We start from the raw sequence: 13975 nt of genomic DNA, 5'->3' as shown, positions 1-13975 counted from the left end.
TTTATTTACATTGATTGCTATGCACGACTTCTGCTACTCTTATCTCGCATCAGAACCGGAAGTGACGGCTGCGAGGAGCACTACTTTTTTTTAACACGTTTCTCATTAGCAGGGGAAAGCGTGTTTTCAGCCGCCATTTTGTTTCTGAGAGCAACGACGTAAACAAGACCATTGACGAACGCGTCGTGAGCCCCGCCCACACGGAAGAAAACAGACGAGGCACCACCCACCCGCCTTGCATTCTGGGAGGTGTAGTTTAATGCCCGAAGGGAAGGAAACAGAGGGGGGGAAAAATCCTTGAGTTTGCCCGGTTTCTTGCATGCTTTGGAAGGGAGGTTGGGGCGCGTGAAGCAAGGAGGCAACGGCAGACGGCGTCGCTGGAGCTGCGGCCCTTGGGCGAGACCTGCTGGAAGCGAGCGAGAGGGAGAGAGGAAGGAGCGCCTCGCCGCCATGGTAGGCAGCCCCCAGAGCCCCACTTGGGGCTGCAGAGGCTGGACCAAGCAGGGCCCCGGGGATGCTTTCTTTGGAGGGGCAGGAGCTTCCCCGGACTGGTGGCAGCCCAGCAAAGTTCCTGGACCAGCAGCCCAGGGCTAGGAACACAGGCAGCGGCCTGCTGCTTGCTGAGTCAGGCCCGTGGCCCCTCTGGCTCAGGACTGCCTTCCCAGGCTGGCAGCCTCTTTTCCAAGATGGTAGGTGGCAGGAGCCTCGCTCCCAGCCCTGCCTGGAGATGGCAAGGATGGAACTGGGGGTCTTCCGCATGCAGAGCGGGGCCCCCAGGGCCCCTAAAGGGGAGATCTTACAGTGCTCACTCCTGGGGTCTCCCATTCCAATGCAAACCAGGGTGGGCCCTATTTGGCAAAAGGGGACCATTCGTGCTTGATACTACAAGACCTAGTGGCGCAGTGTGGGGAATGACTTGTTTGAATCCTTGCTGGTATGTTTCCCAGACTATGGGAAACGCCTCTATCGGGCAGCAGTGATAGAGGAAGATGCTGAAAGGCATCCTCTCAAACTGCAGGAGGAGGCAATGATAACTCCCACCTGTAATCTACAAAAAAAAAACCACAGGGTTCTGTGGTCGCCACGAGTTGACTCAATGGCACGCTCTTACCTTCACTACAAGACCAGCTCTACTCTCTTAGGTCCCCTGGACTAACTGGGCAAAGAGGCACCTTTTTAAAGTGGTGATTCTCTTTATTTAGCAGGGGGAGAGTAACTGGCCCTATCTGTCCCAAGCACAGGACCTCCAGTGACTGTTGCTGGTGTCTGTCTTGTGTTTCTTTTTTAGATTGTGAGCCCTTTGGGGACAGGGAGCCATTTTATTTATTTATATCTATGTAAACTACTTTGGGAACTTTCGCTGAAAAGTGGTATATAAATATTTGTTATATTTGTATTCATAAGGTGGAGTCAGGTTGGAATAGGGTGATACTTTGCCTAGTTAGCAGGGGAAACTTCTTTTTGTTGTTGTTTACACAGTCAGACAGGTGTTATTGACTGGTTTGTTTTATCCAGACATCGAGTCCTTCCCAAGGACCTGGGATGATGATGATGATGATAATTATATAATGGGTTAACCAGGATTTCCCTTAGAGTCTGTGTTCTCACAATCAACTTCTTGTGGCTCAGTGATCCTGGTTAACTCTTTTTAACCAGACTCACCTTGACTGTGTGAATGCAGCCTCAGACTGACATTTAAAGGAAATTGCATCTGCTCATCAGCCAAGTGGTGTTCTGATGTTCCTAATGCATCTTACCCAGATGGTTAGTTGTGTGAAAATGAACCAAATAAACTTAGTTTTGGGGAAAATATAACAACATGTTTTTGGGAATAAACAAATAGCCCATCATTGCTTTCCTATTACAGCTATTATATTGTATAAGGGCATGTCACATTTTCTAATGCATCCTTGTATTCTCTCCCCCCCTCCTTCCCCTTTCTCCAGTTTTCTTTTAATATGTTTGATCATCCAATCCCTCGGGTCTTCCAGAACCGCTTTTCGACTCAGTATCGCTGTTTCTCCGTGTCCATGCTTGCGGGACCTAATGACAGGTCAGATGTGGAGAAAGGCGGGAAGAGTATGTGCCGATTTTCTTTTGAATAATATTATCTTGAAGGCTAGTGGGTAGTTGTTTGTGGAGGGTGATACCTGGAGACAATATAAAGCTGCAAATGCTAAATAATGCCCTTAAATAATGTTTCTTGCACAAGTTCGAGTCATCTCTGTAAGACGTGTGAGGATCGAGCTGCTCATTATTCTGTAGGAAAGGTGGTTATGAGCAGTTGGCTTGCGATTCCTAGGCAGCTGAACTAGTGGCTTGCGTTCTCTCCCCTCTCATCTCTTCTTCCAGCTTCACGATGGCAGCTTAGAAGGAGCAATTTGGGCCCAAGGGGCATACAAGCAAAGGGGTGACATGCGGGGTTGGGGGTGGGACCATGTGAGAAAGGAAGAAGCTGCGGTGCTAGGAGCTGGTGTGATGGAAAACAAACATACCACTTCAGGAACGCTAGAGGTGACCTCATAGCAGCTGTACTAGAGGTGTGTGTGGAACTGGTTTGCATGGTTTGGTCGGAATTTGGACTGGACCATGAACCGGTTCGGTCAAACCGACCAGCTGTCTGACCGAACCGGTTCAAGTGCCTGTAAAGGGGAATCCGGTGAGGATTCCCCTTTGCTTCCAACGGTAATAAAAGGCAGTGAGAGAGGTAAAGGTAAAGCGAGCCAGCGTGATGTAGTGGTTAGAGTGCTGGACTGGGACCAGGGAGACTCGAGTTCAAATCCTCATTCAGCCATGAGACTTGCTGGGTGACTCTGGGCCAGTCACTTCTCTCTCCGCCTAACCTACTTCACAGGGTTGTTGTGAGGAGAAACTCAAGTATGTAGTACACCGCTCTGGGCTCCTTGGAGGAAGAGCGGGATATAAATGTAAAAATAAATTTAAAAAAATAAAATAAATTATGCTGTCAAGTCGATTTCGACTCCTGGTGCCCAGAGCCCTGTGGTTTTCTTGCATAGCACAGGCCAGCCAGTATGCGCCTTCTCCTTCAGATTTAAAGGCACCTCTCTCACCGCCTTTTATTACCTTTGGAAGCAAAGGAGAATCCTCACTGGATTCCCCTATACAGGTGCTCAAACTGGTCTGTGGACTAACCGGCTTAGGTCCAGTTCAATTGCTGACTGGACCCCTTTCACCGGGACCAGTCCACTCCACAATCGAACTGGTTGAACCGGCCCAGTTCACTGTGGACCAATTTGGCACACCCCTAAGTGGTACTGCTCTGTAAGTAAACATAACTTTCTCCCTGGGGCAAATGTGGAGAAAACTGGTTCTGCAGGTTTTCAAAAAAAGTTCAGCTTGAGTGGAGAAAAGCTGGATGTGGAGGGTGTTGGTTGGCTAGTACCAGTGCCGTCACCCCTCACTTCCTCCTGCCTGTGCCCCTTAAAGCAGTTCTGCAGTCACTTTTGAAGTTTGGGATATATAAACAAGGGAAGGATAAATAAACATATGCATAAACATGCTGTTTTTTAAAAATGGAGACAGACTGCCTGGTGTAGAAGGGGAGGGGCCAAATGCCAGATCTCAAAATTCAGTTTGCCGGGGTGTGTGTGTGTGTGTCTGAAATGCAAATTGTGAAGCCAGGCTTGCACCTGGGTGAAGAACCGATGGCGACAGCTTACAATGCAGCCTTCACCCACAGTCTCTATGTAGCACATCATGATTTTTTAATGCCTTCTGGCAGCGCGATACTATTTTCTCCGATGCAAATGGCTGCCACTCATACTTGCATCTGTGTAAGTTAATCAGTATCCTGTATTCCGAACTGCCCCGATTTTGTGTGTGGTCCCTTGGCACAACACAAGTGCTGATGTAGAGTGTGTGTGTGTGTGTGTGTGTGTGTGTATGCCTGCCCTATCCTGTGTTGGGGGCAGAACCTGTTTCTGTGAATTGGTACAGGGACAGTTTATGGCAGGTCTAGGTTGAGTTCTATCCCCCATCTTCCTCATGATGTGTAGTACTGTCTGCGTTGTGTCGTGGCTGATCTTTCTCCACATCCATTGGCTTGCAGAGGAAGCAAAATGCTCAGTATAATGAAGTCAGGATCCAGGGTATATTTCTCTAGCTGTTGTTAAATGGAGAGGAAAACTTGATATAGGAATTGCCATTAGCAGCAGCAACTCCATATTTCTTGTGATGTGCAGTTTTGCTCCAAGCTGCTGAAAGCTAATGGCTGGCGTACTGTGCAATGTTACACACATGGTGGAATGTAACATTTGCGCATTAGCGCGAATGTTAAACATAGGAACATAGGCAGCTGCCATATACTGAGTCAGACGGTTGGTCCGTCTAGCTCAGTATTGGTTACCCAGACTGGCAGCGGCTTCTCCAAGGTTGAGGCAGGGATCTCTCTCAGCCCTATCTTGGAGATGCCAGGGAGGGAACCGGGAACCTAGGTGCTCTTCCCAGAGTGGCTCCATCCCCTGAGGGGGGGGGATCTTCCAGTGCTCACACATCTAGTCTGCCATTCATAAGCAACCAGGGTGGACATTTGTTTTCCATTGTAATGTTGTACCTAATCTCACTGTAACTTTCTTCTTTGTTTCTGCAGTAATCATGCCGCCCTCAGCTTTGGATCAACTCAGTGAGTAATTTTTCTTCTACTTATTTGTGAAAAGCATCTTGCTAGACACATATGTACGCAAACAGCATGTGTGCCTTAACTTGTCCAGTAAGGATTACGCTAAGAGATAGTATTGTATTTATTTTTAGAAGTATTTTTCTGCCACCTTTCAGCTCCACAGTTGAGGCAGCTGGAATCCCAAGGCAGTTAATGTCTTCCATTAAACTCAGTGTTACTTTCAAACGAGCAACTATAAAACTAGAAACACTCTCAAGAAAAGGAGCACCAGTAATAAACAAGACATTAGCAACGGCATGTAACCTGCAAGTAAGCTCATTGCTGAAAAGGAAAGCAAAACGTTTTGCAGTTGGCACCTAAAGTTATAGAGTGAGAGGACTACCCCGTTGTCACTGTAACTGAGAAGGCCCTCTCTCTTTTGCCCATCAGCTCAACCTCTGGTGAAAGTGGGATATCTGACAGGACCCCTCTGAGGACCAAAGCATGTAGGCAGGCTCACACTTTCAGGCAGAGATGTTCCTTCGGGTATCTAGACCCCAAGCCATTTAAATCTTTAAAATTCCCATTTAACCAACAGCCATTCACTTAATAATCTCAAGGCTGTTTACAGGTGTGGTGAAACATAAACAAGGACCATAGCATCACAATAGCTGACCTATAGGATCTTTCCTACTATGTTGTTGTTTTTTTATGTTAAAGCCGATTCTTTCCTCTGGTTTTTCTTTTCTCATTTTCCAAATAAAAACGATTAAGGATGTGTGCCATTTAATGGGAGCCATTTTTGGGAGGGCGGTATAGAAATTGAATTAATAATAATAATAATAATAATAATAATAATAATACAACTTGAAGAGCACCTCAACACCATGGGGGCCACAGAAATCACCATCAGCCAATTGCAAAAAGCAACTTTACTGGGAACAGCCTATATTCTGCGACAATATCTATAACAATTGACAATAAAATTCAGCCATCCCAGGTCTTTGGGAAGGACTCGATGTCTGGATAAAACAAACCAGTCAATAACACCTGTCTGACTGTGTAAATAATTTATTATTTATTTATTTATTCGATTTATATCCCGTCCTTCCTAAAGTGACTTGGGGCGGTTTACATTAACCTCAAAAACACAAAATAAAACAATTGAAATCAAACATTTAAACCAGATTAATAAAATGAGATATCCTTAAAAGCCAGGCTAAAAAGACTGGTCTTTAAGGCTCCCCTGAAAGCTATTTACACCTAACACAACTTCCTATTTTATTTTATTCCACTCAAGATTCTTTTTGCTTTTCAGGAATGTTTTGTTTAGCATAACACAGCTTTCTCTCCCTGTTCTTACTAGGCCGGCTTAACATCACCTATCCTATGTTGTTTAAACTGACCAATAAAAATTCAGACCGAATGACTCACTGCGGCGTGTTGGAGTTTGTGGCTGACGAGGGCATTTGTTACCTTCCGCACTGGGTAAGTGAATGCGTTGGTCCTTCTCAACTGGGGCTGCACAAGTGAAGCCTCTGCAAGGTTTATTTCAGGTGGGTTAGCTAATGTGAAATGATGGTGGAGGAGCTTTCAGAATAATGAACAGTGGAACACTTCTTTAACGTTTAACCGAGCTCCAAATCTCAGTGGTAGAGCTTGTCAGAGGAGAGCTGGTCTTGTGGTAGCAAGCATGACTTGTCCCCTTAGCTAAGCAGGGTCCACCCTGGTTGCATATGAAAGGGAGACTAGAAGTGTGAGCACTGTAAGATATTCCCCCTCAGGGGATGGAGCCGCTCTGGGAAGAGCATCAAGGTTCCATGTTCACTCCCTGGCAGCATCTCCAAGATAGGGCTGAGAGAGACTCCTGCCTGCAGCCTGGGAGAAGCCGCTGCCAGTCTGTGTAGACAATCCTGAGCTAGGTGGACCAATGGTCTGACTTGGTATATGGCAGCTTCCTATGTTCCTAACTGCCTTGCATGCAGAAGGTCCCAGGTTCAATCCCTGGCAGCATCTCCAGGTCGGGCTGAGAGAGACTCTTGCCTGCAACCTTGGAGAAGCCGCTGCCAGTCAGGGTAGATGATACTGAGCTAGAGGGACCAATGGTTTGACTCTGTATAAGGCAGATTCCTTTATTCCTAATAAATTATACTTTTAGGAATGCAGTGCCTGTAAAGTATACCTCTTAAGACTTCAGTGACTCTTTTGCATGGCTAACTTGCAACTTTAGAGTTAAAATGGGTTGGAGGGAAAACACTACTTTTTCGAGGGCAAAATTAAGCACAGGCCAGATTAAATATTTCCAAGGACTCTTTGGTGCATTTCATTCTTTCTTTACAGATGATGCAGAACCTGCTCCTGGAAGAAGGAGGCCTGGTGCAGGTGGAGAGTGTGAATCTTCAAGTGGCTACTTACTCAAAATTTCAGCCTCAGAGTCCCGATTTTCTTGACATCACTAACCCTAAAGCAGTGTATCCTTGTTATCAGGGGAGCAAGACGCAAGGTTTGGGCTGTAGTACTTTTCTCCTAAAACCGTGGGGAAAGAGGCCGAACTAGCTTCTCCAGAAGTCAAGCAAACAAACGGATTACTATCGGGAACCTCTAAAAGGCTACATCAGTTAGAATACCCATTCGGTGGTCTGTCTGCAAAAGTTTGGAAGTGGAAAGTGCGGAGGCAAATCAGGAACTGCCTCCAAGTCAAAATGAGAAATCATAGTTTGAACTCCCTGTAAGGTATTCTCAGATGTTGTTGACTACAGCTCCCATAACCCTCAGCCAAAACAGGGAGATCATGTGGCAGCAAGCATGAATTGTCCCCTTAGCTAAGCAGAGTCCACTCTGGTTTGCATTTGAATGGGACACTACATGTGTGAGCACTATTAGATATTCCACTTAGGGGATGGGGCTGCTCTGGGAAGAGCATCTTGCATGCAGCAGGTTCCAAGTTCTTTCCCTGGCAGCATCTCTAAGACAGGTCTGAGAGAGGCTCCTGCCTGCAGCCTTGGAGAAGCCGCTGCCAGTCTGGGCTGACAATACTGATCTAGATGGACCTATGGTCTGACTCAGTATATGGCAGCTTCCTATGTTTGTGGCAACATGTGATTTTTCTCGGTTCAAATATGCTATTTGAACAAATTAAAACGCTTATATTTCTATAGTATTTGGCTATCTTGGGGATTGGTATGACACAGTCCAAGTCCCAGGAGGGGTTCTTGGCCAAGTAATTAGTGGGGAAAAGTGATCTCTACTCAGTGTAATATTTAATAATGTGGATAAGATTTATATTCCCTCTTAATAGTCTTTAAAGATTAGAAAATGCTCTGAGAAATTTTGCTTGCCTGACCACTGGAGATGTTATTGCCATCAACTACAATGAGAAGGTAATGCCTGCAGTTTCAAGCACTATCAACTAATTGTTGTAAACCGCCCAGCGATGTGAGTTTTGGGCTGTATGAAAATATGTTAAATAAATAATCCACGAGTGCCATTAAAGAGAGAAATATAAATCCTAGTTTGGGTTCTGTTCTGTATTTAGAATGAATTCTAAAAAAGTTTTATAATCACATGCTTAATATTGTTAGTAGGGCTGTTGCCTGATTTGAGAAATCTTCATTAGTTGATCTTATTAATTTGTATTGAATAATTGGGGTGATAAAACCAGGCAGCTTGGTTGCTGAAATGGCTCTAAAAGTTCTCTTTTTAGATCTATGAACTCCGAGTCATGGAGACGAAACCGGACAAAGCCGTGTCCATCATAGAGTGTGATATGAATGTAAGTTGGAAACTGGCATCTTAAATTCTACTTAATTTAAAAGGGGAAAGGGATGCTGGGTCAGAAATGTGTTTTTTAATAACTGGAAAGGAAAGGCTGCACAGCTGTTAACACAGAATTGCAAATCGACTGCATGCATCGTTTGTCCTAGATCGTCCTCAGAGCTAAGTCCTTCGCTCTGAGCAAGGAGACAGTCAGCTTTTACAAGCTCAGGGAGCAACCAGGAGAATGTGGGGGAGTTGAGTTTATCTTCCTGCTCATGGCAAGATCACACTAGCAAAGTATAAGGGGAAAGGTTTGCCAGTTCTTCCTTAGCATCAGGTTTATCAGTCACTGGGGGCATGAGACAGATATACTTGGCAAAAGAATTCCAGATAAAGTGTCGAGTAGCAAGGTCTGTGAATCTGTGAGACCAAAGGATGCGATCACCTGCCATATATCTTTACTTAATACAGGTGGATTTTGATGCACCATTGGGCTACAAAGAACCAGAAAGGCAGGCACAGCATGAAGAGGCTGCAGTAAGTGACCTGTTTTGCTCAATCTTTACTTTTGCGGGGGTGCTTTGGACACTCCTCCTCCTGAAATATAGATGATAGGTCTGGTTGATGAGTTTATATATCTTTGGAAATTAATTTTCTCACCTGTATATGTGATTTAGGCGGCAATGCTAGATGCACTTATTGGGGACTAAATCGCATCGAACTTTTTTAAAAAAAAAAAGATCTGTTCAAGCAAAAAATCTGATTTTTATCCACCCTGCTGAGAGACAAGAAAGAATTTCAGTGTACAAAACCCTGGCAAAGTTAGTAGGAAATTCTCAGGCCTTTGTATTGTACTGCATGGTAAAGCCAATATAAGATGAAACCAGCAACATATTTCCTCCTTTGCTTTGCAGGATGTTGAAGCAGACCATAGTGGTTATGTGAGTGACCTGGGCTTCCGTGTAAGTTTCTTTTCTTGATTGATGATGTTGCATCAAAAGGGATCATCATCACCATCTTTATTTATTTATTTATTTATTTATTATCCTTTTTGCACCGCCCAAAACTTACGTCTTACATAACAAATTGTTTTCTAGGCGGCTCACAACAGAGGATTAATACGTACAATAAAAAGACATAACACTTAACACATTAAATCATAACAGGCAAAAAAATGGTGAAGATAAAATACAATACAAAGCAGCATTTAAAACTCATTTTAAAATTAGTTAAAAATCAGATCAAATCTGAAAAGCTGGATTTAAAAGGCCTGGGTGAACAAAAAGGTCTTTACCTGGCGTCTAAAAGAACAAAGTGATGAAGCCAAGTGAACCGCACTTGGGAGGCTATTCATAAACGGTGCAACCACCGAAAAAGCCCTCTCCCTGGTAGCCACCTGTCTCACCCCTTTTGGCAGGGACACCCGGAGGAGGGCCTCCGAAGAAGAACTTAAGATTCAGGTAGGGACATATGGGGCAAGGCATTCTCTCAGGTAACCCAGTCTCAAGCCATTTAGGGCTTTCAAGGTTACAACCAGCACTTTGGATTGGGCCCGGAAAGGGACTGGGAGCCAGAGCAGCTGACGAAGCATTGGCATGATATGATCAAAACGTCCAGTCCAAGTTAATAATCTTGCAGCCCTATTTTGTACCAGCTGCAGTTTCCAGACCGTTTTCAAAAAAGGCTGCCCCACATACAATACATTGTGGTAATCTAAGTGGGAGGTTACCAGTGTGAGTAACTCCCCAAGCTCTCTCTCTGTCCAGGTAAGGTCGCAGTTGGCGTATCAGCTGACGCTGATAAAAGCTGCCCTGAGCCACAGAGGCCCCTTGAGCAAATAATATGCAAATATCCCTCACTTAAGGAACACAGGAAGCTGCCTTATACCAAGTCAGACTATTGGTCCATCCGACTCAGTATTGTCTACACTGACTGGCAGCGGCTGTCCAAGGTTTCGGGCAGAAATCTCTCTCAGCCCTACCTGGAGATACCAGGGATTGAACCTGGGACCTTCTGCAGGAAAAACAGATGCTCTTCCACTGAACTACTAGGAGCATAGGTTACTTATCTAGAAGCTGTTCAGACGAAACTTGCTACTCATGGGGTTCCGTTCCTCACCTACTACTGTGAGTAACGAGTCATTATTGCTATGGGGAAAGGGAGGTTAGGTTCCAAAGTGGAGGAAAAATGTGGGGGAAATGGCCAAAACTCGGTAGTAAAACATGAAAAAATTTACTGTGGCATGCTCCGTGGGGTCTGTATGTGCCCAGGAATGCAACAAAAATTGTGGAAAACAGTCAAAGTCAGTTTTTGTAAAGAAAGGAGCCACAAAATGGCACCCCGGTGACAAAATGGTGGACAGAAATTACCTCCACTGTCACTTCTGGCCCTCCAGGAACCATGGATACATGGGTTTTAAACCTTTTTTTCTCCACAGTACTGAAAACGGGTGTCAGTGAGATGAGGTTCTCCAGTACCCTTGAAAAATAATTGAGATGCAAGTGCTTCATAGCTTTGTGGCAAACACTTCATTGTACATGTTCTCATGGTGGTGTTAGGATTTTCATGCTTATATAGGACTGACTGTGCCTCTCTCATTCCCATAGGCATTTTCAGGATCTGGGAACAGGTTGGATGGGAAAAAGAAAGGTGTTGAACCAAGTCCCTCCCCCATTAAACCTGAAGACATCCGAAGGTTGGTTCACCATGAAACAATAAAAGGGGTTCTCTTGGCAAAATGCAATTGATTGTTGCCACCGGTAGCATTTCAATATGTGCGGACACAATGGATGGCATCGCTACTGGGCGTGTGTGTGTGGGGTGTTTGCTGCATCCATCTCTTTATTTAGCCCGGCTTGATTTCCTTCTGATCCCCAGATCGGAGTTTCTTCAGCTTCACCTTCAGACTTGATGGTCAGCTCCACTGCAGCCTGTAAGGGATGTTGCAAGAACCCGGGAGGGGAATAGTCCTCTGCTGAATCTACAATTTTTAAAATACTGGTTCTACAGAGGACTTAGCCATGACCTACATGTTATGTTGGAAAGAAGTCATCTTGTCTAAAAGCTGGCTGAAAATACTACTTTGTTTATAATTCTTTATTTCCAAGAAAGGGGAAATCTGGGCTAACCTCTCCGTTATGTGTGGTTTTTTTCTTTTCTGCAGAGGAATACCCAATTATGACTTCAAAATTGGCAAGATCACTTTCATCAGAAATTCACGGCCATTGGTCAAGAAAATAGAAGAGGTGAGTAAAGCTGTGCCCTCAGAATGCAGTATGAAATTCATGCAGCTAGCAAGCAGTGCTTCAGCTTGTTGGTAGACTTACACACATGTAAGTTGTTGATTATTACATAAACTCTGCAGAAGTCCCAAAAGCTGGTTACGAACTTGAGTACGTCTGCAATGTGGTGCAGTCCGGACCTGCCGAGAAAACGCTGTGAATTTCCCCTTTCCTCATTTAGTTGCCTTCTGCCTTCTGGAGTTGGCAGACCTTTTGGTCCTCACTGGCCTAAGTCCTAACAAGCTTCTCTTCTTTTCCTGGGCTTCGGCAGGTCTCCAGCTCCAAGTACAGAGCCCCTTCTGATACGACTTTAGTGATGGGAGAACCTCTGCTACGTGTCCCTCCAGGGCTGCTGTGATAACGTCAGGGAATCTCGGCCACTTGAGAGAAGCTCTTTCTCATACCTATGTTGCCCTGAGGATGTGCTGGCAAGCCGTGTTAAGGACTCTTCTCATGTGGCTGAGATCTGCGGGCCTTACTTTAGTACAGGACTAGGCAAGCTCTGTTTGCCTACAACTCCCATCCGCCCCAATGACTATTTTGGCTGGGGATGACGATGGGGGTTAGAGTTCAGCCACAGCTGGAGAGATTGCCTACCCCTACCCCACAACAAGGGGCACAGGAGTCAGCAGCCCCTGTTGATTCCAGTGGGGCAATGTGATCCCAAATGTGTTGAGAAATGCGAACAGTTCGTTGTCTCCGTGAGATCTTTGTTTTTTGTTGTGTGTCACTAGGAACAATAATAAAGCTAGCAGAAGTAATGTTTTCCTCTCTTTGCTTGCAGGATGAACCTGGAAACCGTTTCATTGCTTTTTCCGGAGAAGGCCAGTCACTGCGCAAGAAGGGAAGAAAACCATAAAACCCAGATCCCTTTGATTTGCTTAGAGACAATAAAATAGCACTGCAGCATTCTTGACCTTGTTTTCTAATTTTAATTAAGGGAAAGGAGACACTTGCCTATTAGCAATGCGCTGGGGAGAGAGCCTGCAGGCAAGCGAAGGGGCAAGGAAGAAGCCAAAGTCATGCGACCCAAGTAGCACACGCCGGGGGTGGGCGGGCGGGCGGGCAGGAAGCGAATGTTTGCCAGCAGCAGCTCCTCTGGACCCTGAGGTGCTGTGGCGGGCAGAGCAGCTAGGGGCCTCAGCACTCTCCGTGACCCCACCCCTGCCTCTGGAGTGTGAATGTTAGTGAAAATTCCATGATGCTCTTTAGGCCTAGCTAGGGCAAGGTAGACAACATGAGATCCTATGGGAGGCAGACAAGCAACCAGGACCGCATTTGGCATTTGAAGTTGTTGCATGGGAAACACACATACACACCACCACCACCAGCCTTGGCTTTTATATGGCTCAATTCATGTACAATGCCGATTATTATTTTACACTTGTCCCCATAACAGCCCTGTGAGGTAGAGACCACTGTGCGCTCGCTCTCTCTCTCTCTCTTTTTCTCTCTCTCTTTTGAGCCCAGTATATCTGCAGCAATCAATCTTCCCCTGCTGGCTGGAGATATGAGGATTTGAACCTCAGCCCTATAGACACTAGAGATGTCAGCTCCATTGCTGCATCCTCAGCTGTTGAATTTCCACCATTAAAAACTACTGGAGCCCTCCCCTGCACACACATGGTTTAAGATGCTTAGGAACCTCGGAAGCTGCCTTATGCTGAGTCAGACCATTGGTCTCTCTAGCTTAGTATTGTCTACCCGGACTGGCAGTGGCCTTCCCACAGTTCCATGCAGGAGTCTCACTCAACCTTATCTTGCAGATGCCTGGGAGGGAACGTGGAACCTTCTGCAGGCATGCAGCTGCCTTTCCCAGAGAGGCCCCCCCATCCCACTAAGAAGAATATCTTACAATGCTCATACATGTAGTTGCCCATTCAAATACAAACCAGGGTGTGGACCCTGCTCAGCAAAGGGGACCATTCATGCTGGCTACCAACAAGACCAGCTCTGCTCTCACACTGCCAAATAAAAAAGTTCATTTGACTTTTTTTAAAAAATTAAGCCCTGGGGAAGAAAGACCCTGTAAACCACCCCCACAAGAATCCATACCGTATTTACCATAGTCCAAGAGTAAGTTTTCCATCACCTTCTTTGATGTTAAAAATTGGGAGTGGGGGGGTCATCTTAAATTAACTCCTGGGAAAATACAGGTGTAAGCTGTATTTAACTCCTGTTTCTGAAGGTATCGTCTTGAATTCAGAGAGGACTTTCATTCGGGTAAATATGGTATTGACATCACGTCTTCCCCGCGCAGGGAGCCGACGACCAGCAACGGCAACCGGAAGTCTTTAGGCAGAACGAGTCAGACTGTGCC

At 45.6% G+C, this 13975-nt stretch overlaps 1 protein-coding gene across 2 annotated transcripts; it reads left to right on the top strand.

Moving 5' to 3' along the window:
- Positions 1-154: 154 nt before the first annotated feature.
- Positions 155-12566, top strand: UFD1 (ubiquitin recognition factor in ER associated degradation 1). 2 transcript variants are annotated; one of them, XM_053280413.1, is made up of 12 exons: positions 155-453; positions 1947-2053; positions 4610-4642; positions 5985-6106; positions 6959-7089; positions 7926-7998; positions 8322-8390; positions 8846-8911; positions 9289-9336; positions 10981-11069; positions 11538-11619; positions 12440-12566. In XM_053280413.1, the coding sequence occupies exons 2-12, from the start codon at positions 2047-2049 to the stop codon at positions 12512-12514; spliced, it is 795 nt and encodes a 264-aa protein (XP_053136388.1). In that variant the 5' UTR covers positions 155-453; positions 1947-2046; the 3' UTR covers positions 12515-12566. The 2 variants fall into 2 exon arrangements, with proteins under 2 accessions (XP_053136388.1, XP_053136387.1); XM_053280412.1 differs by having other exon boundaries at positions 160-453; positions 1947-2079.
- Positions 12567-13975: the final 1409 nt, after the last annotated feature.

The sequence above is a fragment of the Hemicordylus capensis genome, chromosome 15 (genome assembly GCF_027244095.1).
Source record: "Hemicordylus capensis ecotype Gifberg chromosome 15, rHemCap1.1.pri, whole genome shotgun sequence".
Taxonomy (NCBI): Eukaryota; Metazoa; Chordata; class Lepidosauria; order Squamata; family Cordylidae; genus Hemicordylus; species Hemicordylus capensis.
The sequence above is the reverse complement of the archived record's forward strand: the minus strand, read 5'-3'. Positions and strand labels throughout refer to the sequence as shown.

What these genes read in the sequence shown, in the direction of transcription:
- UFD1 (XM_053280412.1), top strand. An exon ending in TGAGTGACCTGGGCTTCCGT is followed by an intron (nt 9,337 to 10,980) that starts GTAAGTTTCTTT and finishes TCATTCCCATAG; the next exon opens with GCATTTTCAGGATCTGGGAA. An exon ending in AAACCTGAAGACATCCGAAG is followed by an intron (nt 11,070 to 11,537) that starts GTTGGTTCACCA and finishes TCTTTTCTGCAG; the next exon opens with AGGAATACCCAATTATGACT.